This window comes from Epinephelus moara, chromosome 16, assembly GCF_006386435.1.
Source record: "Epinephelus moara isolate mb chromosome 16, YSFRI_EMoa_1.0, whole genome shotgun sequence".
In the NCBI taxonomy this organism is placed as follows: Eukaryota; Metazoa; Chordata; class Actinopteri; order Perciformes; family Serranidae; genus Epinephelus; species Epinephelus moara.
The window spans coordinates 31,988,916-32,012,956 of NC_065521.1; the positions used below are offsets into that span (position 1 = coordinate 31,988,916).

The following is a 24,041-nucleotide window of genomic DNA, read 5'->3' on the forward strand; positions in this document are numbered from 1 at the left end:
AGATGTGCAGCGTGTAAGGGCAGAGGATGCAGCCTCTCGGGACCAGCCAAGTGAGGAGTTAATAATTCATACAAAGCATGGGAATTGTCTGTTACTCTGTGTGTATATTTATGTGCAGTTACATCGGGTAAATGATCAAAGGATACCACCGTTGTCCATGTCCTGCCAGTGTGCATCCTTCTGATCCATGTGAGGGACTTCTAAGTCAATCAGAGACACAGCCTCTTCATCACTGATGCCCTCCTCCAGGTAGAACTGCACCAGAGGCAAGATCTCTGTACACAAGGAGACGAGCTTCGTTACAAACACAAATGGAATCCTCGCTGACAAACACTGCACACAATGTGTTTGTGTGTCACTGACCATATGATGAGGCTGAGTAGATGAAAGGCTGCCTGCAATTGATGCACACGCTCCCCTGGTTGTTCAGCAGGGGATTGCTGGTGGAACAGCGGAAGCACAACATGCCCTCAATCAGTTCCTGCAGGAAACACATGGAAGTTTAACCTGACACACTCAAGAGCACAGGATGGGGGTAACCACTCCAATAATCACTGTATCTGACGGATATTTCAGAACAAGTATACCAGTAGAGCGTGGCTGATTACTGGTTTTGCTGGTCAGGTCCAGTGATTGAACTTAAACTGGTTTGATTTTATGCAAATAGGCTGAAACAGCACTTGTAATTGGGCTAAAACACGTCCTGGCAAATTAAACAGCAGTCTAAATCAGCAACGTGTGCCGACAGAATAATGGCGCTAAATCCGACTTGTATTGCGTTTGTAATAAGCTATATGACAAGCACACGTTATGTTTGTTTACTTGAAAGCTTGTGGGTTTTTTGGGGGGTTGAAGAGGGGAGACATGGCAGAGTTAGTCTCTTAAGAAAACTTAAGCCCCGTTTACACCGAGCAGTACGGTACAGTTCAGTTTGGTACGCTTTATTTCCATTTTCACTGTGAAAAGTTGTGGATGGTACCAATGGAACCGTTCCATACCGTCCCCATTATTGGTCCCCCCTCTGTTGGGGTACCTAGCACACAGATCTGGTACTAAAAGGTGGACACTGCAGTCTGTTGATTGGTCCTGATGTTTTGCTGCCTCTTACAGCAGCTGGATCCAGAGGAAAAAAAAATAAAAAATCACTGGGCCGACTTCTGGCGACTTTTAAGGTGGAACGTTAACTTGTGATGTTAGTCAGTGCATGAGTTGATGACCTGAATCAATCAACACACCTTAAATTTCACTGTGACGACTTTGAGTTTTTATATGACATACACTTTTAGTAATGAGTGGATCTTCAAGCATTTATATATATTAATTTCGACCAGGTTATGTGAACTGCATATATTCTAATCCTCACTTCGAGAAAAAAAAAAGCGTTGTGGAGCGTCGTTCCTGTGGGCTCTGGCAACACTAAACCCCTGAGCTTGCCTGAGAAGGACTAAATGCACAAACCTGCTATTTTTAAATATCCCATTGAGAGACTCTCACTGCAGCCTGTTTTATTTTGTTCTGAAAATGTCAGCGTGCAGCCTCGTCCTGTGGACGATAAACAAGGTGCAGACTGATGAAGGAGGAAATACTGTACAGTGAGTGCTGGACGGAGCAGAGAGTGACAACAACCCTGTCCACATTTAAGGGTATTGTTTGAGGTGGAAAAGCTGAGTGGACCTAGGGTCTAGGTACCATGTCTGAAAGGTTACTTTGGTTCCAAAGGTATTATACTGAAAGTGTTTCTAAATAATAGCAAGTGAGGCAGTGCTGCCGCTGTGAGCTGAACTTTTACCTGAAGCCATGTTTATTCGCTAGCAGACAGGCTACTGACCTATCTCTTAAGTGGTTACATCTCCGCTCTGATCTCGATCACACAGCTGACATTTACATTGTTTGTTTACGTGATGTAACAAGTGCATGTTTTAAGGATAACTTTGTCATTTTTCATCATTAACTTCATCTATCCAAATTTGGGGTATAGTGTGACACTAAACAACATGTTTTTTTGACAGTGTTCTCCGTGTCTCCTTCAAAACCCGCTGTTCTTCCATGAACCGGTAACGTCAGGGGTGCTTGGAAGAACTACAAGCTATTTCGGCTTTAATTTCTAGTCTCCACCTCTGGGTATCCGGGGGACGTGCTCTAGATGCATCTAAAAACAAATCTTCCTTCTTATCACGCATTGCAAACTAGCTGCGTGTTCACCAAAATGGCATCATTTGCAAAATATTATCAACAAGGATATTTTTTACAGTGTATTTGCCAACCGGGAGCTTCAAGCAGGATATTTATTTGACCCACCTGAAGAAATACAGCGGAAAGCAGCCACTGAAATCACCAGAACTAGAATCAGAGATACATTATTGATCCCTGAGGGGGAATTGTGATCCGTTACAGGAGCAACTGCAACAGGCTACATGCACGGTCGGCACATGCAAGAGGGAAAACTCAGAACTCAGCTTCTCTGTCAACTGACTGCATTTAACGTCAACACTGATTGGATATCCACTTAAAATGTGAAGAATTCAGTGTGGACAGAGAGCTCCAGCCTGACACCTGGTAAAATTCGGTATACCAGTCTGCTCCACTGTTTGGCCTACTATCAAACCAGTTTGAATTTTTTTTCACTGGCCCAACCCTACCCAGCAGTTACATCCAGCTGTTGAACACACCTCACTGTCATGACATGGTTTGGAGCGAATGGTGAGGCTGTCCAGCTCGATGGAGTCCTGGAAGCGAGAGGGAGTGTACAGCTCCTGCAGCTTCTCGTAGCAATACCTGGCAAGCTTATATGCACCCAGGTTTCGACTCTGCTTTGCCAGCGCATACAAAGTGCTACTGATAATAAGGTTAAGGAAAACCTATGTAAGAGGAGCAGCAGGAAAAGGGATGTTGATTTCTAGATATCTAATTCAAAGTGAGTTATTTTTTATGTGGAAACATATACGCTTTTGTGTATTTATAAATAGACATGACTGCTACTACTTTATGAGTAAAACAAGAGCCATGCTGAGCCAGCAACATTGCCTGAGTGCCTTGGAAGTAATACCTTGGTTAGGTTGTTTGTGGTGTTATGTGTGTGCTTATACAAGCATGCCCGCCTGTTTTTGTATTCGAGTTGAGGAAATTGTGGCTTATTTGTATTTATATAGAGACAGATTGTTAAGAGAGCAGCTCTGAGAGTGGCAATGACAGGTCAATGAGTTGCAGCTGCAACAGCTCTATGCTGGCACTCCTCCATCACCTAAAATTTAACACCACTCCTCTCCTTTCCTCTCCACTCAACTACTCTCCAGCTCCACCCACACACCCAGATTCTGTTCCACGGCTGGGACTGTTGATAAATGCACGTCCTCCAATTGTGCAACTTGTTTAGTGCAGCTTTTCTCTGACATTGTGTTTAATTGTTCAAACCCAGTCCGACGCATCCCAGCTAAGTCTATAAATCTAAGTTCAAAGTTTCTGGAACAACTCAGTTTGGCTGCAGAGGATCCCAGCTGCTCAGCCTGATTTCCTCCTCAAAGGCTGGGCTTTCCTTCCTCACACTCTGCCTCCACTGTGTGTGACTACATGGATTCGTCTGTGTGGCTGTGGGTGGCTTTGTGTGTGTGTTTTTTCAAATTAAAGCACATTGTTTAGTGTGTTTATGTATGGATGCACAAAGTTCACTAATCAAAGCATTTGTTTAGGTAACGGAGAATGTGCCTCTTGCTGGCATCTTCTCCTCCTCCCCATCATCACCCCTTTTCTTTCTCTCAGCAGCAGCATGGTTTCCGCAGTGGCGCCAACTCTTCCGCTTTCTCTCTCCCTCTATCTCCTTTCCACCATTTTATCACCACGGTCTCTGCCAGTCTTGATTTTAGATTGGCATATCTGTACCAGGGAGGAAGGACCCCACAATACTTGTTTCTAAAAATATTTGCTTAATATCTTCCGCTCTGTTGGGACTACTTTCTAAAATGGAAGGATACACTTTCGAAATGCCCTTCGGTATGTCCTTGGTGAGGTTGTTCAGGAGGAACCTGCAGATGTTGAAGAGCGTATCTGGCATGTGGGAACTGAAGGGCTCATCCTGTAAAGGAACAGTTCAAAAGAAAAGACTGAAAAACAAAAGCTGGGTGGTTTCAGTGTTCCTGTGGATTGGAAAAAAGTCACACAAGGCATTAAATTCATTCTAAAACAAGGCCTTTATAGGTTTTAAAATGTCTTAAATCAATCTTTCAACATTACATTGTATAGTAAAATTTCAAAATAACTGGCAATATATATTTTTAAAAATAATTTAACAGAAGCCTCTTGCATTAATGTCAAACAGATCAAAATAGCAGGAACAACAAAGCTTATACTTTATTTTCAGACAGGATGCTCAGAGCAGAGGATCCACTGCAAGCTAGCGAGCTGTCACTGTACCCTGGACAACATGGGGAAATGCCAATCCAGCAAAAAATGCCAATTTAACCCAAGATTTCAAGGCATGGCATAAACCAGTACACGGCAATGCATAAGACTCTGTGTTATTTCATGCAAAAAGTCTGGGAATTAAGGTAGTGGAATCCAGCATGCAGAGTGAGAAATGCATAATTGCCAAGAAAACTCGCCTACATACCAGGTATTTTGCAGTTCTCTTCTACCTTTGTCTCCACCATGTATAATTATGTTGCTAAAATTGCCGCTTACTAATCAATTAACCCCAACTAATCAACATTGGTTCATGTATTTTTTCCCCCTTCACTTTGGTTATTGGGTGGCATGATGGTGAAGTAGTTAGCACTGTCGCCTTACTGCTGCCTTTTCCCTGTGTCAGCATGGGTTTTCTCAGGGTACTCCGGCTTCCTCCCACAGTCCAAAGATATGCAGGTTAACTGTGACTCTAAATTGCCCGTAGGTGTGAAGGGTTGTCTGTCTCTATGTGTCAGCCCTGTGATAGTCTGGGGACCTGTCCAGGGTGTACCCCCAAGGGCGTAGGTTTGATTTTCACATTGGTAGGGACATACAAGTGCTCCGTGGCGGCGACCTGTACGTTGATGATTTTTTTAATGCAATTTCACGTCATGTGAAACTGATCACTGCTTTATAATGCATATTTAGATATCTACACTAAATACAATAACGTCTTGGTTAATGTATTCTCTAATGTTATCAGTTACATGAATATACACTGATAACTTCACCACATCTGTTTGTATGTGCTTGCCAGGGTAAACTATAATATCTGTGATTATCAAGTTTTAATAGAATCTTTTTCAGGCCCAGTGCTACCCACTTGATAGCATATTGTCATGGTCGCTTCGGTCAGAGACGAAGGAAGGAGGCAGTCCTTTTTTCAGGCAAAATTTGACATACCTGCAAAGGCTCCTTAAAATGAGCCATGATGTCTCCCTAGCCTCCGCACTTGCTGATGGCGGAAATATTTGGGCAAATCAGCTGTCAGTCTTACTGAGTCGTTTATATATAGACCTAATAAGCTTTAGCTAGGCACCGATCAAAAAGGCAGAAAACAACTTCAGGATCCAATTCATTAAATTCAAGTTTTGAATTTACTGGATTTTTTAAATTCACTTCACTTTATGCATGAATCAATATTTTTACTTACCCCTGAATCTCACTATCAACATCCTTCATGATTCAATCTCACCTGTGAGGCTCCTGTCTCTCCTCTATCTCCTCCTGTCTCTCTTTCATTTCCTTCAGTCTCTCTTCCTGCCTCTCCTCCTCCATCTCCTCCATCTCCTCCAGTCTCTATACTACTTGTCATCTGACAAAAAATATATTGATGCAAGACATGTGAACAGTGGGACAATTTGAGACGCAACAGTCATAGATTTTGATTGTTGTGACGCACACCCACAAAGTCAGTGGAGAGAGCGGCGCTGAGGAGGACCAATCACACGTTACCACAATAACGGTAGAGCCAATTGATGAGCAATACGAGGTTAGAGGCGGGACGTATGGTAGACACCAACGATTGTTAACCCTTTGTGTACCATATTGAGCGGATGCCGACAGCCAGTGTTTATAATGGTAGGGACAATACAGAAGGGGCTGAATATTGGTAGGGACGTCTATGCCTCTCCTCTCACCCAGTGTCAGCTGGGATAGGCTCCAGCCCCCCCGCGACCACAGGACAGAACAGGATAAGCAGTTACGGAAAATGAATGAATGAACTTTGGTTATTGTAAAATTGGTCTTAAAGGTCCACTTTCTAGAGCCAGTGTATAATTTGTCCTTTTTGGGCTACCGTAAAAGAAATGATGAACTCTGTGGAGGAGGACCAGCTCTGTATTTAGATATAAACTGTCATTCTAAGGTAATGAAAGCACAATGATTCTTAGTTTCAGGTGATTATAAACCAATGAAAATATAGCCAGGAATATTATACACCATTTCTGCCTGTAGAGGCCCCTAAATCCTACACGCTGGACCTTTAAATGTCATTCTGAGTGGCATTACAAAAGTCTTAAATCCAACTTGCCTTAAGCTTTAGAGACCTTGGGTTTACTTTTTTTAAAGCTCCATCTCTCCTACTCCTCTGCTTAATTGTTTCTTCCTTTAGCCTGGTCTAAAACCCTACACAATAGTGCCTCATCCCACTTCACAGTGCCCTTCTCACATTGTTGGGGTGAAAGGGAAAAAAGAATTTGCCAAAGCAATCACTAACAGCACTTTATCCCAAATGTGGATAGTTCAAATCTATAGTGCCTGCCTGGGAGAGTTAAGGTGAGATATCGAGGTTTCCTGCTCTGGTCTGGATCACGGCGATGCCTCTCTATTGCAGGGGTGTGACCAAAGCCGAGCAGAAAGCTGAAACAACAAACTGCGGACACTGACACAGGCCAGGTCACCCATTTAGTGCTCATAACCACAGAATGCTTGTTTGTAAGTGGGTTAGGGGCTGGGGGCTTGGAGAAGACCACTGATGAAGTAGTCATCATGATCAATCAAGCAGCTGGTTACTATGGTGACAGTGATCAGAGAGGATTCAGGAAGTGAACCATTAGAGGGCATGTCTATCACTGTGAGCAGTTATGTGCAGAATGTTCATCGGACGTTTTCTGTCAGTCAAAAAACATTTGCAAAAACATTTTATAATGGGGCTTCCTGAGTTGTTGAAGGTGATTAAATTCCCCTTCAGTGGTCTCCACCTGAACTTAACAACCTCAGCTCTCTTTTGTTCACTTTTCCTAACCACCTCTGTGCACATTTTAATTTGTCCTTTACCCAGAGTCTCTTTTTTTTTTGGATTGACATAATCTTGCAGAGCCAGACCTCCTCCTTGTCAAACCCACAGCGGTCTCGAGAAATTTGAGCACAAACGTTGATTAGAAAGAGGGCAGAAACGCAGTGGGCTGTCAGTATATTTCAAGTAAAAAAAAAAAAAAAAAAAACCTATATCAGGAACACGAATGTGTTTATACCCAAACAGAAACCTAACCACATAGCAGGTACTGTTTCCAAGGCTTTCAATCTGACAGCCAATCAAATGGCTGCCTCCTGATTTTTCAGGCCTCCTCCCACTTCTTCTCTGATCTGGCTATGAAAGATTACAGTTGACAATGTATCGCGTTCTCACCGTGTAGCGCTGAATGGAGTGATAGACGTGGTAAAGCTCAGCGAGATGCTGGAAACGTTCAAACTTCTTCAGCATTTCATCTCTCTGGTCTTCACTTTCTGCTTCACACAAACACACACACATGTACCAAAAGGATTAGTAGGAAATGTTAAATGAATTCAGCTTTACAGTAAAAACAAATGCTTTGTTCCATTGCAGTGAGGATGGGTCTCACCTCTAGCGATGTCCAGACACTGCATAGAGAGCATCCAATAATAGTACCCTGCATCGTTGAATCTGTTCTCCACCACTGCATTTTGGGTTAGCTGCTCGAGGACTTTGACTGCTTCGTTCTGTCGCCCTGCCTTGTGAAATGCTACAGAGTGGAAGAAAGAAAGAAGTAGTGATTGATGGATTGTTATGATGTGCCCTTAAGGCAATGCTGGAGTGCCAATCCTCGCCATCCATCTTTATTGGATTATTTTTAGGACAAAGTGTCCTGTTGTGGTGTTTTTGCGCTGCACTTTCTAGATATTATTTCACAATCAAACACTTGAAAAGTATGATGACAACTCTTTTTCTTCCTATCAATCAGTTTAAGTTTGAGTAGGAAGTGCTTTTGTTAGTTGTTCAGTGATGTCCTGTTGGTGGCTATTTCCTTTTAAAATTGTTGCCAGACACAGCTAAGAACATACACTGTATAAAAATAATGGACCCTGTGATGTCGCCCATTGGTTTGTGGACTGCTGTGAAGCCTCGAGTTTGGCCATCTTAGACTTTTGAAGCCAGAAGTTACCAAATGTAAACAAATTTAAACGGCTGCCATGAACCGGAAATATAGCTACAGAGACCAAACCATTTTTTGTACCTGGCTGAAAACATGTAAACTGCTGCTGTTAAGTTGTGCATAATAACATGGGGGTCTATAGGGATTGACTCACTTTTCAAGTCAGCCTAAAGTGGCCATTTAAGGAACTTTATTTTTAAGCCTCTGAGGTTGCTGCTTTGTTAAGAACAACATAGCTTTCGTGCACTGGCTTTGGTTTGAATCTCTATCAGACCACATCAATGATAAAAAGTAGAAAAGCAGACGTGTGTTTATGAAAGTGTAAGTGAAAATACAAAAACATCAGCTGTGTCTCATTTCAAGGCTGCAGCCTTTGAAGGATGCGGCCTTCACAGCTGACGTCGGCCACATCCTTTGTATTGTATTGTTCTTTATATTTTTTTATTTAATACTTGAGGAGATGATTAACCACTGGAGACACCACTGTTTGATATATTTCAGGCTGATGGAGGACAGCTGTCAGGTTAACTTATTAAATTAAGATTGTTTAAGCTGTGTGCTTTTAGCTAATTGTAATGTTAAAAACAGTTAACTTAAGTACATTCTTTTTTATATACTTTATTAATCCCCAAATTCAATTTTTTCACTCCACTGTCATTAACACACAGGCCCGAAATACACACACATGCACAAACAGGACCTATACATGCATTAAATGGAGAGATGTCAGGGTGAGAGGGCTGCCCATGGACAGGCGCCTCTAGCTGGGGAGTTCAGTGCTTTGCTCAAGGGCACCTTGGCAGAGAACTGGCACCTCTCCAGCTATCAGTCCACGCTCTATATTTGGTCTGGGCCAGGACTTGAACCGCTGACCCTTCAATTCCCAACCCAAGTTTCTGAGCTACTGCCGCCAAATGAATATAAAATCGTCACTGGCGCATCTTGCAATAGGCTGAGCCACGAATTATTCATCAGTCGCATCCTCCAAATTCTGGGAAAGAAGGCTTCACTTCTCGGCGCATTTGAAGGAGCCTTCGATATGGGACAGCCTTGGTCGCGCCTATGTGACACAACTGGTCTTCAAATGCAGCTTTTGAAGGCTGCAGCCCCTGAACTGAGACACAGCTAATATGTCTGATGCATGCTCTATTAATGTATTAATATGTATCACAACATACCATTATAAATGAAGCATAGTGGTGTTACAGAAAGCAATAAAATAAAATCATATTCTGCACATAAGGGAACATGTTTGTTTGCTACAGACCCCAGCATAAATCCCATCATCCTCCTTTTTATATCGTTGTCAGTAAGAATGAAATGCAAGAATTACAATTCCCACTAAAAGTGTGACTCATATTGTAATATCAATATCTGCCAAAAATAACTGCAACGTGATGAATCACTAAAGATTAGCTGATTTTCGCTACAAATGGATTCTCATACCACAGAATTTCACTGTACCAAAAAATAAAAACACCTAACCTGTGTACCAACACACACACAGACACACACACTCTAACTAAATGCCAAAGCAATTTATACTAACTTACAAATGTTTCACATGTAATACCTAACACAGGTCTTTTTTGCTCCCACATATCAAACACCACTCGACTTTAAAGCCCTAATAAACACAAGCGCAATTCTTGGTGTTCTACTCGGAGGGTAATTAGAAGCAGCTTTGGAGAGTCGACCTCACCAATGACCCTGCGCCTGCATCCACAGTGGGGGTCAGGACATATTAGTGGCAAATATTTATCAGTCTACCTAACCGGATAAAAACCACATTCAGCTGCTGATGGTTAATGTTAGGAAGTAGCACCCACTCCTTCCTCCTCACAGAAACATAAAACAAGCTGGCAAAAATGCATCGGTAATGAGAAAACACTCAAATGGCCTTCAGGTGATGATAAAAAAATCCTGCAGACCCAATTAAATCTCTTGATGGAATCCTGGAGGTCCAGAACCTCATTTTGGGAACAACTGAGCTGCACTTGAAGCCCCCAAAATATGTACCCAATCAATTCAGCCAAGTGTTGACTACTTCTAAGCTGTTATTGGGAGGTACCAGTGCAGTGGACAGAAGACAGGGCCGGTCCCTTAGACTCAATTACAATCACAAGTAACACAATACTGTGTCAGCGCCTGACTAAAATACACACAATCAGCAAAATGCATGACCATAAGCAAGCTCCAATACAATCAAGCCTGTTCAGTCATGAGCTCCATGTCGAGACAGGCAGAGGAAGATTATGTAGAGGAGGAAATATGCCTGCTGAGATCATAATTATAAATCTATGAGCTGATTATAACTATGGTTACAGTTGGTAATCATCATCAGAGCCGCTTGTAGTACTGGTGATTAGAGGCATGCATGCATGTCATTCAGTTAACAGGCAGCTCAGTTCTGTTCTGCTCCGCTCCAGCAAAGAGGATCATGTTTTACAGTGAATACAGAGAATCTGAAGGAAGTAGTGAAAAACGTCTGCGTCCAGAGAGCCGGCCGGGCTTTATCACTTCCATATGTAAACACTAGCTGTGGCTGCAGACTTAAATGTTAACTGATATAACCCTGGAAACTTACTTTAAGGAGAATGTGAATGTATACGCTGAAGCATCCTACATAGGCTGGCTAAAAGTGAAAGTGAAGCCCTGCTGGTGAGTCAAACTCACCTTTTTGCGCCTCCTCAAAGCGGTCATTCTCAGCCAGCCACTGGGCATAAGGCACAAAGACGTCATTCTTGAAGCGGGGGTGCTCCTCCACCAGTGAGAAGGCCTGAGAAATGAATAGGTGAGAGCAAAGAGGAGAGGTGTCACGCAGTATACATGACACGTTGACAAGGGAATTTGTAAGTCGCACAGATTGTAATATATAGAGAACAGCAACAGTCTGCCCTTAGTAATTACAGCTGAACTGCGGTTGATTAGGGACAAACGAGTTACCACACATTATTCAGAGAAACACGTTACTTCCACTCAAAACATCACAACACAGCATTATTAATGAGCTGAGAACAAAGGAAAGAGTATGAGCTATTTCACACTCAATTAGAACTACAACTGCAGCTCTTACGCTGTTTGAATGACAGGGTATGAAGAGCCGCTGAAGTGCTCTGTGGACACATATTTGCCTGTCACAGTGACTGATTAATCTCAATGTCCTGTGGCAAAAGCTTGAGCCAAGAAACACACACCATTCATGCCATACAGTGAGAGAGAGACAGAGACTGTGTGTGTCCCAGGCCTGTGAGCCTAATGTCACTTAAAGAAATACTTTGTTGTAGAGAAGAGTGGGAGCAGTGAATAGCATCCATATGGCCCGTGCTCTTTCCCGTCTTCGTGTCCACCTCCCTCAGTGAAGCACATAAAGTCTAACAGTTCTCTCAACATCCTTCTCCCTCCCTCTGATTTTTCTTTTCTCTCTCTGAAGATCAAATAAATATCCAGGAAGCCGTCAGACACTACAGCACAACCATGTGATCGTGATTTGATGTTCTGTTTTTGGCTCCTCTGTTTCAGCATGCAAATCGCCAATGTGCATCTCAGTAATGCCTTTAACTCGATTAAAGACTCCAGATGGATTAAAGAAATGCTATATTTTCTTCTTGTCTGAGCAGCATGATCCGCCCTGATGGAGGAATATGATTGGAAGCAGAATAGAGCTTTAAGCTGATACTCTGTCAGTGCGGTAGAGTGTTTTGTGCTTCTCACTCACTAATCATCATGTGGGCATGGATTCAGAGAAATCCAAAGCTGGATGATTAGCTCTGGAGTGTGTGTGTGTGTGTGTGTGCAGTTTAAGTTTGTCAGTGTAGGAAATTAGGCAGATGCATTGTCTTTACTGTTTGCATTCGGCTGTGGTTACTTTAATAAATACAATATACTTCTCTGGCCGTGAACATTAAGTGGTTTATGATATGGGTTTCTGAGTACCACAGCAGTTTATTTAGCGCAGTCCTATGTGGTTCACATTATATTTATGTGATTGTCTCAGGACACTCTATATATAAGCCATGATGAGCGGAGCAGGTGTGCCTCCCGTGTGCGCAAGTGTGTCAGACCTCTTCCCAGTGCTGCGTTTCCACATGCAGCTGCACTAGAGCCTGCAGGTCTCCCATCTTGGAATAGGTCTCTGAGGCATAGCCATGGTGCTTCAGCCTCTTGAAGTAGAACGCACACTTTGCCAGCGGTTCGCGTTCAGCCTTGTCCAACTTCCGAGCTATGTCGATCAGCCTGGATGAGAGAGGAGAGGTGAATGAGCACACACAGAGAGGGCGAGTGCAGATAAACCCTTACATGGTTGTATCAAATTATGTTCATGACCCCAAAAGGAATATAAACCAGCAAGGGTCACTGGCTGAATCAGAGTCAGGTTAAAGAGCGCCGACTCTGTTCGGCTGCAGTGTTTTTAGTGCTGATCCGCTGGTAGCACCACAGGAGACTTACAGCATCAAGACAATAGGTCAGATGGAGTCAATGGGGAGTTCTGATACGACCACCAGACCACTGGCTTATCAGGTTGCCTGGTTTTCAACAACACGCACTCACACCCCACATTCCCACTACACATGGATGAGTGAGAGCTAACAGAGAGGTAATAATTCCCTACGCACTTTCTTAGCTATCATTGCTTTCACTCAGCATATCAAATATACCTTTAACACTGATCCTCTGAGAGGGAAAGACACGTGCTCTGGATAGTAACTATTACTGCCTTCTTCTACTACTACACAACACAGATTTCAAGTTAAAGATCCCCTCCAGACATGTTTTCACACAATTCATGTCTTTTGTTTTTTTCCAGAAAATAATGTAACCTAATCAAAATGATTTAAATTATGTTAAATTTCTCCCTCATTGAAAGAAAGAAACATGTTCATTTCTAAAATCTGAAAGGCCGGTTTTAATTTTGGTCAAAGTATGTGTGTTTAAGCATCAGAATGCTATTTTTTTTTTAATATATTTTTGGGGCCTTTCTGCCTTCATTTGATGGGACAGCTATAAACTGAAAGCGGGACCGAGAGAGGGCCACGGGTTGGAATTAAACCCACGGCCACTGCGGCAAGGACACAGCCTTTGTACATGGGGTGCCTGATCTACCAGGTGAACTAGTGGACATCCCCAAAATGCTTTTTTCCCAAGCCCTTCTAACAACTTTTTTGTAGGTTTCTGCATTATGACTTTGCTACATATAGACCCACGTACTGCCGTGGGAGCCTTACATTAGATCGCTTTATTTTTAATTCATACAATTACACGAACAAAATAAACGATCAAGGCAGTAACTCCTGTGTGCTGTTAGGTAGAATTATGGTTTCTGTCAATGGTGTTTGGTGGCTTTGAAGAGGGCGGTATAATGGCTTCAGTTCCTTTTCTAAAAGGGTTGTCTGACATAAAGATTAGCTGCTAATATACTCTAAATATAGTGTACACTTAAACTGACATTGATTTCTTTAGGTGGTCCTTTTCTTAGGAGGTTAAAGTACCTTTCGCTGCTGCCCCCGTCCACAGCCACCAGACTCCTTTGAGAAAACACAGCTATTTCACTTCGCAGAACACAAGGAGTTGTTGGTTTAGCAGACAAATCTTCCAAGCTAATACTTTCCTAACAATCTCGTGTGTCGGGGGTGAGGGAGAAGAAGGCATTAGTGCTTTTTGCTAACAGCTGAGTGGGAGTTTCCATTTGAAAAGTATAGAAAAGAGTGCAGACTACTGTACACAAGGTGTCCTCCTACATCACTGAAAAGTCCATTCTTGGTGTGTGTGCTCCAGAGGCTTAAAGTTTTCACATCACACTTTTTGCATACCGTGATTGGCTTCCAAACTTGTGATGTCACAGCAAAACTTCAGATTTAAGTTGAGCACAGAGAAAATCCCCACTTTCAGTCGATCAATGTGAAAACAGCCTTTTAGCCTACATGGAGTGCAAATCCAGCATCCGACAGTGAGGCTCAAACATCTAAGTCAAGTAACAATAAGCAACACATATTTTTGAGTTGAGAGGAACTTCAAACTTCAACACATCAAATCAGGAGTCTGCGATGTTTGAAGAATCTTGACTTAGTTGGTTAAGTGTGTATTTGTATCAGATTCAGCCCTGGGGTTCAGAGTTTGAATCTACATCAGGATTTAAATGTGGTCCTTTGTATTTTGTCTCCTCCCTGCCCGAAGCTAGCTTCACTGCCCTACTAAAAACAAAAACTAAATTATTGTCATTCCACTGATGTTAGGGCATTCAATTAAAGGAGACCTATTGTGCTCATTTTCTAGTTTATACTTGTACTTTGGGTTTCTACTAGAACACATGCTTCTACTAGAACACCTGTATTCAACCTCTGTCTGACATACTCTGTTTTAGCGCCTGTCTCTTTAAGCCCCTCTCTTGAATAACCCCAGTTTTCTCTGATTTGTGAGCCATTTCTGGGTCTTCCATATCTGCACTCTCAGCGTCTCCAACTTTGCAGCTGGGGAATGACTGTAATGGAGTATAGCGGCACTTTCTACAGTGAAAATTCACCAGTAAAAGTTTCTAAACAAAAACCTTCACAGTCGCACATGTTCCAACAGGACTACAATCCAAAATCAGGAAGAAATTAACATCAGCAACCAAGAATACATGCTCCCCTGATGTTAGCATGTAGCTGCATGTAGCAGTGTAGGCTGCGTAATGTAAACACTTAAAGTGACGTGCCTGGAGCAGACGCCCATATAAAGAAATCCAGCACCAGCTGACGTCAGCTTGTCTCGAAAATAGAATTAAACGTTGGAAACAGAGTATTCAGAACAGCCTGAAACCTGAGGTTGTGCTCACAGGGATTAATTCTATATACTTTACCTCATCATTTGAAACTTTGTCCACATATAATATGGGCATTTGACATTGTAACATGATATATAGAGTGCCGAGTGTGCCGAGAGTGCCGATCGTTTACATAGTTTCAATGGAGTTCAAAATGGGCCTGAATATTTTGGATGACATACACAGATTTGGGAAAACCATGCACACAAATCTTTAAAGCTGATTTAGAAAAGTTTAAACAGGAAAAAAAAGTGTATCCTATGGTGAAAGACTGATCTTTTTCTTTTTTATACAGTGACTGACACCTACATGTCCTCCCAGCCGTGTTCTCCTATAATGTCTATGGCTTTGAGATGTTCTCCTGCTGACAGGTACATCTCTGCTGCTGCCCGGGGCTCTTTGCTGCTCTTAGCCCAGTCTGCCTGCTTGGTCATCAGGATCCGAGAGCTCTTGGGGTCTGTCGCTCCAACAAAATCCTGCAAGAAGACACAGTATTTTCACAGATACAAACTTACTAACACACCAGTGGATAACTGGGAAATCCCTATTAACACTTGTGATAAGCAAGGAATGTATGTAGTTAATCTGGGAGCAGAGCAAGAGCAGCCCAGTTCAGACAGCCATAACCATGCGAGTCAAGGCCGAGACAGGGGGAAGAGAATCACACAAACAGCAGGCGGCTAGCCCTCCGGTGTCCATCCTACCTAAAACAAACAGCCTGTAGGACCAGATGGCCACACAGCCGCATAAATATACAGCAGCCACATCAAACACACATACAATCTGATACATACGCACACACAAATATACACCAACGAGTCATAGCTGTGTCATCTGCTCCAGCAATGTGAATGTAACGCTGATGATCAAAGTGTCCCACCACATGTAAACATAATAAAGCATGAATTTGTCTCAACTCCAACTGACCTCCTCATCAAAGTATTCATGTAAAAGCAGACGCTCGCCTTATTTCTCCCCATTTGTGCTCCATTTCCAACTCTAACTATGTGTGTAAGTTAACCTTGTGTTGTACAGGGATATGTCTGTAAAAGCACAGTGTGTGTGTGTGTGTGTGTGTGTGTGTGTGTGTGTACTGATCAGATGATATATGTGGAGATTCCAGTGATATATGAGGAGATGAAAGACAGACGGTAAAGGGGGGCCGTTTGAACACAGTGCAGGGCCCCAACTTGGCATTAGTGCACATGATGAGGAAAAACATATGTTCTACACCCCTAAAACATGCAGAGCTTTCCAGGTTGTTCTGTCCGTACTGATATAAAAGTATGTTGCACATGCATATGTGTGTTTTTGTCAATCGATGATTTAATCACCTTGGCGTACTCGAACATGCGCAGGTCAGTGTACATGCTCAGGGCTCTGGATTCCTGGCCAGTACGTTTGTAAAGTTTGGCTGCCTCGTGGAATTTCCCCTGGTAGGCAGAGACGTCCGCCAGGAACAGCTCATTGTCGTTCTCACCCCGCTTCTTCCTCTCCTGCAAATCAGTCAACACAAACATTGGCATGTGTGCAGAGATAAACACTCACATGCATGTACACACACACACAGCATGTGTGTTCACAGACACAATGAGAGGGTACTAAAAACTACTGGCTTGCTTTGTGCAATCAGCCTGACTTTTGAACCCGCACCAAACTCTTACACCATCAGCTTTAATGAAATTAGAAAACGAATAAAATGTTTATAGAATACAATTAACATTTCTTTCATATCATTAAAGAAAAGCATTTCAAAGAGCAACATTTCCTCTTTTAAAAGTGAGAAAAGCAGAAACTCTCTCCTGTCACAAGCCAAGTTGGAAAAGACTGTCTTCTGCTCCGCGTGCATATTGTCAAGGAATGTGTGTGTGCTTTGCTGTGTGTATATATTTGCTTTCACATGTGTGCGTGTGTGTGTATATTGGACCCGAGGAGGTCATTCAGAATACAGGTTCCTCCCATGTTCATGAGCTTTTTATGTGTCGCTCAGGGCAGACCCTTGCAATTAAATGTATGATGACCATAATAATTGTGTTGACCCAGTATCCCCACAAGCCTTGTCTTACTTAAATGATGTCAGCTCTGGTCGGCAAACAACAAATGTGAGCGCGGCTTGACACAACACTGAAGGATTTTTTCCCCCCCTTTATGAAGAGTAGGTATTACCTCAATGCTACTGATGAGCTCCAGGTAGCGCAGGTCTCTGATTCTAATGAAGGCCTGGAAAGAGAAGTGATCATTAAGAGGAGGGTCAATCAGATGCATATTTTGTGTTTTCTCTTGCAGTACCAGCTTCTTCAAAATCCTGCCTTACACAGATTTAATGTGAACATGACTTGTGTTAACATTTGGCTGTGGTGGTGAGTGTTTGCAGATGTCGTGAAGCTTGAAGGAAAAGCTAAGTACTGTCGCCACATTTGGAGGAGTTGCTGCTGTTATGTATTTAATATTCTGTGAAGATGAAAGTAGTGAAAGGAAAGGCTTGAGGACACTGATCTTGATCGGAACGATGTGTCTGTGTGTGTCTGACTGGCCTTCTTGGCGGTGTCAAAGTCGAGTCCCTCCAGGGCTTCTGTGGCTAAATCCCTCCAGTCACTGTCTGTCACACCTAAACAGGCGATCTGGTAGGCCTCCTTGAACATCTTCCTTTCCAGGTACTGGTACATGGGCGCTGACTGAGCAGAGCAACAATACCATGTCAAAAAGCATCACAAACCACCAACAAAATTATGTCTTCACCATATACCTGTCTAAATAACTGATAGAAAAGCAATCCATGAGGTAATTTTAATCTTCGTAGTACAAACAAATACAATATTTAAGATACACCAACTATTGACAATAGTGTGCTTTCATTTCTGAATCATGCTCACATGGAGCACCATCGCCGCCTCTAAACAAGGATTGGCTGACAACACACTACACACCTGAGGCACCTCCACAGCAGACATGGAATAGACGTGGAGACAGAAGATCTTAGAGCCGTTGTAGCCGACCACAAAGCCCTGCATCTTCTGCTGGTGTACAGGAAAGTCGCTCGCCTTGATATTAAGGTAGCCGTTGCCAGAGAAGCACAGCATGTCCTCACACTGGGTGTTCCAGGCCACGCTGTTAGCATTAGGCTCCTACGGGGAGAGCAACAGAGAGGAGGCAGGTAAGGGAGGGTTGCGGGGAAATAAGGTCTAGAGGTGAGTGTGGAACACAGACCAGGCAGGAGTGTATGAGTAGTGTATGTACCTGTGCCTAAAGCAAAAAATTGTACATGCATGCATAGTCTTAACCCTCTCCACTGCGTGCTGACCTTAAAAAGTAGCTCTTTACTGTTGATGTCATAGACTAGGAGAGCGTTGTGCTCATCCACCACAGCCAGTTTTTTACGGGAGGCACTCATGTCCAGGCAGCGCACTGAGGTCGACAGCTTCAGCAGCGTGATGGGAAACGGGTTGTCGACAAATATCTTCAGGATCTACATCACAAAAACAATGACAGGCAGAGCAAAATCAGAACAGAGCGTCAGAGCTAATGCTAGTTGTAAAGATTGTAAACACTATGAGGAATAAAGGTTGTGACTTGCAGTGCCATCCACATACAAAGAAATATTGAAGAAGAAAGCAGTTTCTTTTATGTTCAAAGTCCCATCTACTGGTGAGCAACAGCACCATTTCTAAGGTTACTTAATGTGGGAATGTGTTTTCTCAAAATACTCACAGCTCCATTCTTTAACCCTACGAGTAGTCCCTCTCTGCCTGGCGGACCACCAATCACTTTGATGTAGCGAATTAGAGACTCCATCACCCATTCTTTTTCCCTGACGCTAGTGAAGGACAGGCACTGGAGCCTCTTCTCCTGCACAAGAGCAGAGCAGGAAAGGTGAGACCACAATTACATTTATTACATGAAATGAAAACTGGTTCTGTATGACCACATTATTCTGTTTTTATTTCCAGTCTCTTTCACTTGTTTAAACATGCTGTAAATGTCTAACAAATCTTAGCACATTGTTCAGCATTGCAAAGTGTGGCTCAACATCACAAAGCAACGCTACGAAGATAAACAATGATTTGATTTGACACAGACGTACACAGCCCGTACGAGCATGGCCCATTTATACCGTCTAAAAGCTGTTTGAGGCATGAAACACAGGCATGCCTGTTAGAGAGAGATCTGAAGCACCTCTGTCACACACAGACAGATTTAAAAGGAAATAACCTCTGTGTTATGGCTGCTCCTCCTCCCTACCAGCCTCTGTCAAACACATAGAGACAAGAAGCAGAGAGGAACCCCGAGAGACACCCACTGGTTCAGCAGACTGTGGGCCTTCCCCTTCATTCAACTGTCTCGCTTTATCCAGTTTGAAGAGGGCTGAGGAAGGGGAGAGACGGAGCCTGCAGAGCACATGCACAGCTGGGGCCTTTCGCAAACTAGGCAGAAACATCTGGAAAACTGGCAATTGCACGATATTATCATTTTTCTTTGGGCTTTTTGGACTAAACACTGATTCACTCTGCTTTCATCATGTTTATAGTGCTCAAATGTCTCTATAGCCTCTTGCACAATCTGTCAAGTGTGCATTAGTGTAATTTACAAAGAACCAGAGTGTCACTGCAGGTCAGCAGAAGTTAGGCTGAAGAGCATGACTGAAGGAAAACTGATTGTCTCATTATGTGAGGAGAGACCTGCAACAAAAAAACAGACTGTAAAAGAAACAAGCATGACATTTTAAGTAAGCAAATTTGCGTGCTTTGTTTTTACAATGACTATGTAACTCCATCTCCTCTGACCTGACACAGGATGATGTGCTGGGAGCAGACCACCAGCAAGTTGCATTCAAACTTCCTGCAAATTTTCTCCTTGATCCGGTAGTGCATGTCTGAGGAGTCGTCCGAGTAGAGCTCATAGATGAGGATCTTCTCGGGCAGCTGGATAGCGAGGCGGTTTCTATAGATGGCGATCTTCTTCACCAGCTCACGGCACTTTATCCTCACTTGGGGAAAGCAGGGAAATGAAGGAAGAGTGGACGTATTAGGAGGGTGAGGGAAGTTTAATTATCTTAGCCAGTGCATCCTGTTAATTTTTTTTTTCAGGGCTGACTGTTACAATGATAGCCCAGTGTTGTACCAAGAGAATCGACTGAAAGGTAACTGCTTACCCTTACAAAATAGTAATTGGATAGGCATGATAGGATAGATATGGCTGATTTGAAAAACACAATATATTCCTATTAAAGTTATTGGTGATGTTAAAAGTTTAGTTCAGACAACACTGCCTCTATACTCTCGGTCATGGCACTGATCTGTGATGCTTCACAACACATACATTATTATTTGGCACCACAGTATCTCCTCTGTTGTGAACTCAATATCCTGTTGCTAAAGCAAAAGTGCACCTTTTTGTTCAGTGATGAGGTGCTGGACGATGACATCAGTCATGCTGTCTCTATAAGCATAGCGATCCTTGTAGAGGCCGTGAACTGTACTGAAGATAAGTTGGTAGCAGGCGATGGTCCCATCCTGGCAGCCCAACACCTAGATACGAGATAACAATGTAGCAGTACATCCTATTAACACCTCTAAGAAAAGACTGTGAGAGTGGGAAAATGTTCCTGTTGTTAAAGCATCTACACAGCAGAACTGAGAGAATCTGCTAGCAACCAATTCTCTCTTGTATGCCCCATCACTTCCAGTTAAATATAGCGAAAAGGAAAAAGTTGCTAAGGTGTTACTGCTAAATAAAATGAATTGTGTATCTGTGTAGCTAAATCAGATCAAGGAAACGTCTAAGATGCAGACTGGCACTCTGAATGTCAGGTCTGAGCTTTATCAGCATTTCGCATTACATTTTCCTACCTCTTCTCTCACTCTGGCACACACACTTTTATTTAAGGGTAGGGATAACTTCTCCAGACTTATTGCTTCACAAGCTGTGGACCTACCACAAAGTTGGAGTCTGGCTTAACCCGGCATGTCCACACCCAGGCGTTCTGCTCTCCGATGGTGCCTAGCCGCACACCATCTTTAGTGTATAGAGAGGCCTGTTTATCAGAGCCCCCCATGACTATGTACTCGCCCTTGGAGAAGTAGCTGACGCAACAGGGGTCATAAGTCAGAGTCCTGTCTTTTCCAATCTGAGAGAGACAAAGAGAGAAGGGGACATTAAACTGAGAATAAAAGTTGCATTTCTCATATGTATCGCCCAAGGGTCTGGGGCCAACACCTCCCACTGTCTGGGCAGACACACATCAAAGTCAAAAGTACATTCAACCATCCCTTTGACTGTTTGATGAAAAGACAGACAAAAAAAGTTCCTCTGGTTTAAACAACCTCCATTGTATTAATGTTCAAAGTCCATTTGCACAACATCATATCAGTCCCACAACTCTGCGCATCTGTTTCTCCTCATTCTGGGAAAAAAAAGCTGGCTGACAATCCATAGTTATTTTCTTTCATTGCAAACAATTCCTGGTGTTGTAATCAAAACAGAATGTTCACTTAAATAGATAAATAGGCCGACGACAATATATGAGCCTAAGGCATCACGGCAGAGTAATGAACAGCGCATATTTGTCTATAATTATGGTAGTGCCCACAGGGAATTTAGGAGGAAGGAGGGACAGTGAGGGGGCCATTAAAGCATAGCAGGATCACTTCCAATGTACTGTTATGGTTTCAATAGAGCCTGACAGACTGATTACAACAGGAAACGCAGGTCCTAAACTCTGCAATACCATGTATTTTGGACCGATATTCAAAGCAAGTATTCTTGTTTCTTATTGCTATAGCAAGCGATAGCACCTACAGTGAGCCAATAGTGTTTCAAAGTGGTATTAGTCCTCTGGTATTTCCAATGCAAGGTGATAAGACTGCCTTTATTTAGTCATCTGGACCTTTCTAGACAATTTGAAGCGAGAGGAGAAAGACTGTATGTATATGTACATTGTCAAGTCACCAGGATGATGGTACTAAGTAGGATGACGTTTTTTTGTAGGCTAACAAAGAAGCTAGCTTTGCTCTGGTTTCCTCGTCATAAGTCAATAGGATTTCCCCATTGAATTTTGGATTATTGCAAAGAAAATTTAAAAAAAAAGCTATGTGGCCAGCAAAAATTTTTGATACCTAACAAGATAATCTTTACAAATTCACACCCCTTTATGATTTATGGCAAACATTAGGCTATAAACACACTACGCTACGCTTGCATGACTAACGTCGCCACCACAATGAGGCCGTAAAGTTGCGTTTGGTGTGATGACACTGTAATCTCATTCAGCCACTTGTGTGCAACTGCCTTTTTTAAGACACGCAAGAGCTTCAGAATTCACGAGTGGGGTATTTACTGATGGATTTTATGCTGTAGAAAACAAAAAATGAAAATCTGTTAAGCTTGTGTTAACCACAGGCTTGATTTTAGGCATCAAACAAAAAAAAAAAAAACATTAAAAAACCCATTGACTTCAAGATGGGGGGACCGGGAGCACTAAAATGCTCGCTCATTTCCGGTTTTATGACTCGTTGCAGCACCACTCTTTTTAGGATTCAGGACTTTTACAACATAAACCTGTGATATTCACCTGCTTTCCACTGAGCTGATAGAAGGACAGCTTCTGACCCCAGTCTGCCACAGCCAGGATGTCATTGTGTTCATCCCTGTGAAAATACAACAACAACTACTTTAGGCGTAAGTACTCCTGTCAACATACTGTACCGACGGGGCTTTGGTTGTTTAGGTAAGGATGACAGTGTTAATAAAAGCAAAGAGGCCGCCCTTCAACTACAGGATGTAAGGTCAAGCCCTATCCCCTATCAGTGAAAGGCTCTTAGCTTCACTGTTTATATCCTAAACAATTATATTTAAGTATATGTCAGGACAGAGTATTGTATTTATTCTTATTATTATCATATACAGTCAGTATACTACTGTATGTATCTTTCCATATAAGCCTGTGTGCTGAGCAGAATTCACCCTGCCGCAGCATCCATGAGCAAGACACCAAATCTCTAGCAGCTAAATAGACACTATTCCCTGGCTCTGACCTCAAGCTCTGACCTCTCTGCGATGACCAATCATATTCCATAAACCAGCCCAGTAATAACATATATGGTGCGTCTTGTCATTATCTCTCATCGCTGCCCTCTTTAACCTTCCTACTGCAAATCTGCATCTCCCCATGTGCCCCTCTCTCTCTCTCTCTCTCTGTTAACCTGTTCAGTAGCTCTCTGTCACGGCTACAGCTGTGCTCCTGGCTTAGGCTGTAGGGGGCTTCAAAGAACATGGACTGCTGCTCCAAGGTTTTATAATCCCCTCCCTTAGAGAAACAGCACTCCCTGGTTGACCACTGCCACCTGCTGGCACCACAAGCTATTCATTTCAAATGCAATGCACATCATTACAGAAAATTGCAGCCACATGGATGGAGAGAGCACAAGTGTGTGTAGCAGTGTGAGGCATTGAATTTAATGAATTGCTGCATGGTATCTTCTCTACAATCTTGTGGTGCAATAATTAAATTAGACATACTTAGAGGGGTTCCAGGCTATGGACCAGATTGATGAAGAGGAGCCTCCTGGACGCTCTATCTTGACCTTCTCCTCTCCATTCTTGTTCCGAATGCTCACCACTCCATTCATCATGCCAAGGGCAAGGTACTGGCCATCGTTTGTCCACCTTCAATCGAATTAAAGCCTTTAACGTAAACGTGTCACATTAACATGTACAGATGTTGCAGACATTTCTAACAGAGCTCACTTACCCGCAGCATGTTATCTTGCTACTCACTTTATGCTTGTTGACAGATTTTTGCTCCGGGGACCAAAGACCTAGAATGAATAAGGTGCTCAGATGTCCAGTGCTTCTCTTTTTAAAATTATTTATAGCTTCATACTGTATTATGTGCAAGATTTTAGAGTCCA

At 42.8% G+C, this 24,041-nt stretch overlaps 1 protein-coding gene across 2 annotated transcripts in view; it reads right to left on the minus strand.

Moving 5' to 3' along the window:
• ift122 (intraflagellar transport 122 homolog (Chlamydomonas)) overlaps positions 1–24,041 on the minus strand; it is a 28,599-nt gene that overhangs the window by 1,710 nt on the left and 2,848 nt on the right. For both annotated transcript variants that reach the window (XM_050065753.1, XM_050065754.1), the window contains exons 6-26: positions 23,882–23,948; positions 23,650–23,796; positions 22,703–22,778; positions 21,068–21,259; positions 20,522–20,660; positions 19,917–20,119; positions 18,844–18,981; positions 18,437–18,601; positions 18,063–18,260; positions 17,670–17,810; positions 17,302–17,355; positions 16,470–16,631; positions 15,445–15,611; positions 12,398–12,569; positions 11,010–11,112; positions 7,782–7,922; positions 7,568–7,665; positions 3,969–4,069; positions 2,670–2,835; positions 364–481; positions 147–275 (exon numbers count right to left, since the gene is read on the minus strand). In XM_050065753.1, coding sequence (XP_049921710.1) covers positions 147–275; positions 364–481; positions 2,670–2,835; positions 3,969–4,069; positions 7,568–7,665; positions 7,782–7,922; positions 11,010–11,112; positions 12,398–12,569; positions 15,445–15,611; positions 16,470–16,631; positions 17,302–17,355; positions 17,670–17,810; positions 18,063–18,260; positions 18,437–18,601; positions 18,844–18,981; positions 19,917–20,119; positions 20,522–20,660; positions 21,068–21,259; positions 22,703–22,778; positions 23,650–23,796; positions 23,882–23,948 — 2,877 coding nt within the window. The remainder of the gene's footprint in view (positions 1–146; positions 276–363; positions 482–2,669; positions 2,836–3,968; positions 4,070–7,567; positions 7,666–7,781; positions 7,923–11,009; positions 11,113–12,397; positions 12,570–15,444; positions 15,612–16,469; positions 16,632–17,301; positions 17,356–17,669; positions 17,811–18,062; positions 18,261–18,436; positions 18,602–18,843; positions 18,982–19,916; positions 20,120–20,521; positions 20,661–21,067; positions 21,260–22,702; positions 22,779–23,649; positions 23,797–23,881; positions 23,949–24,041) is intronic.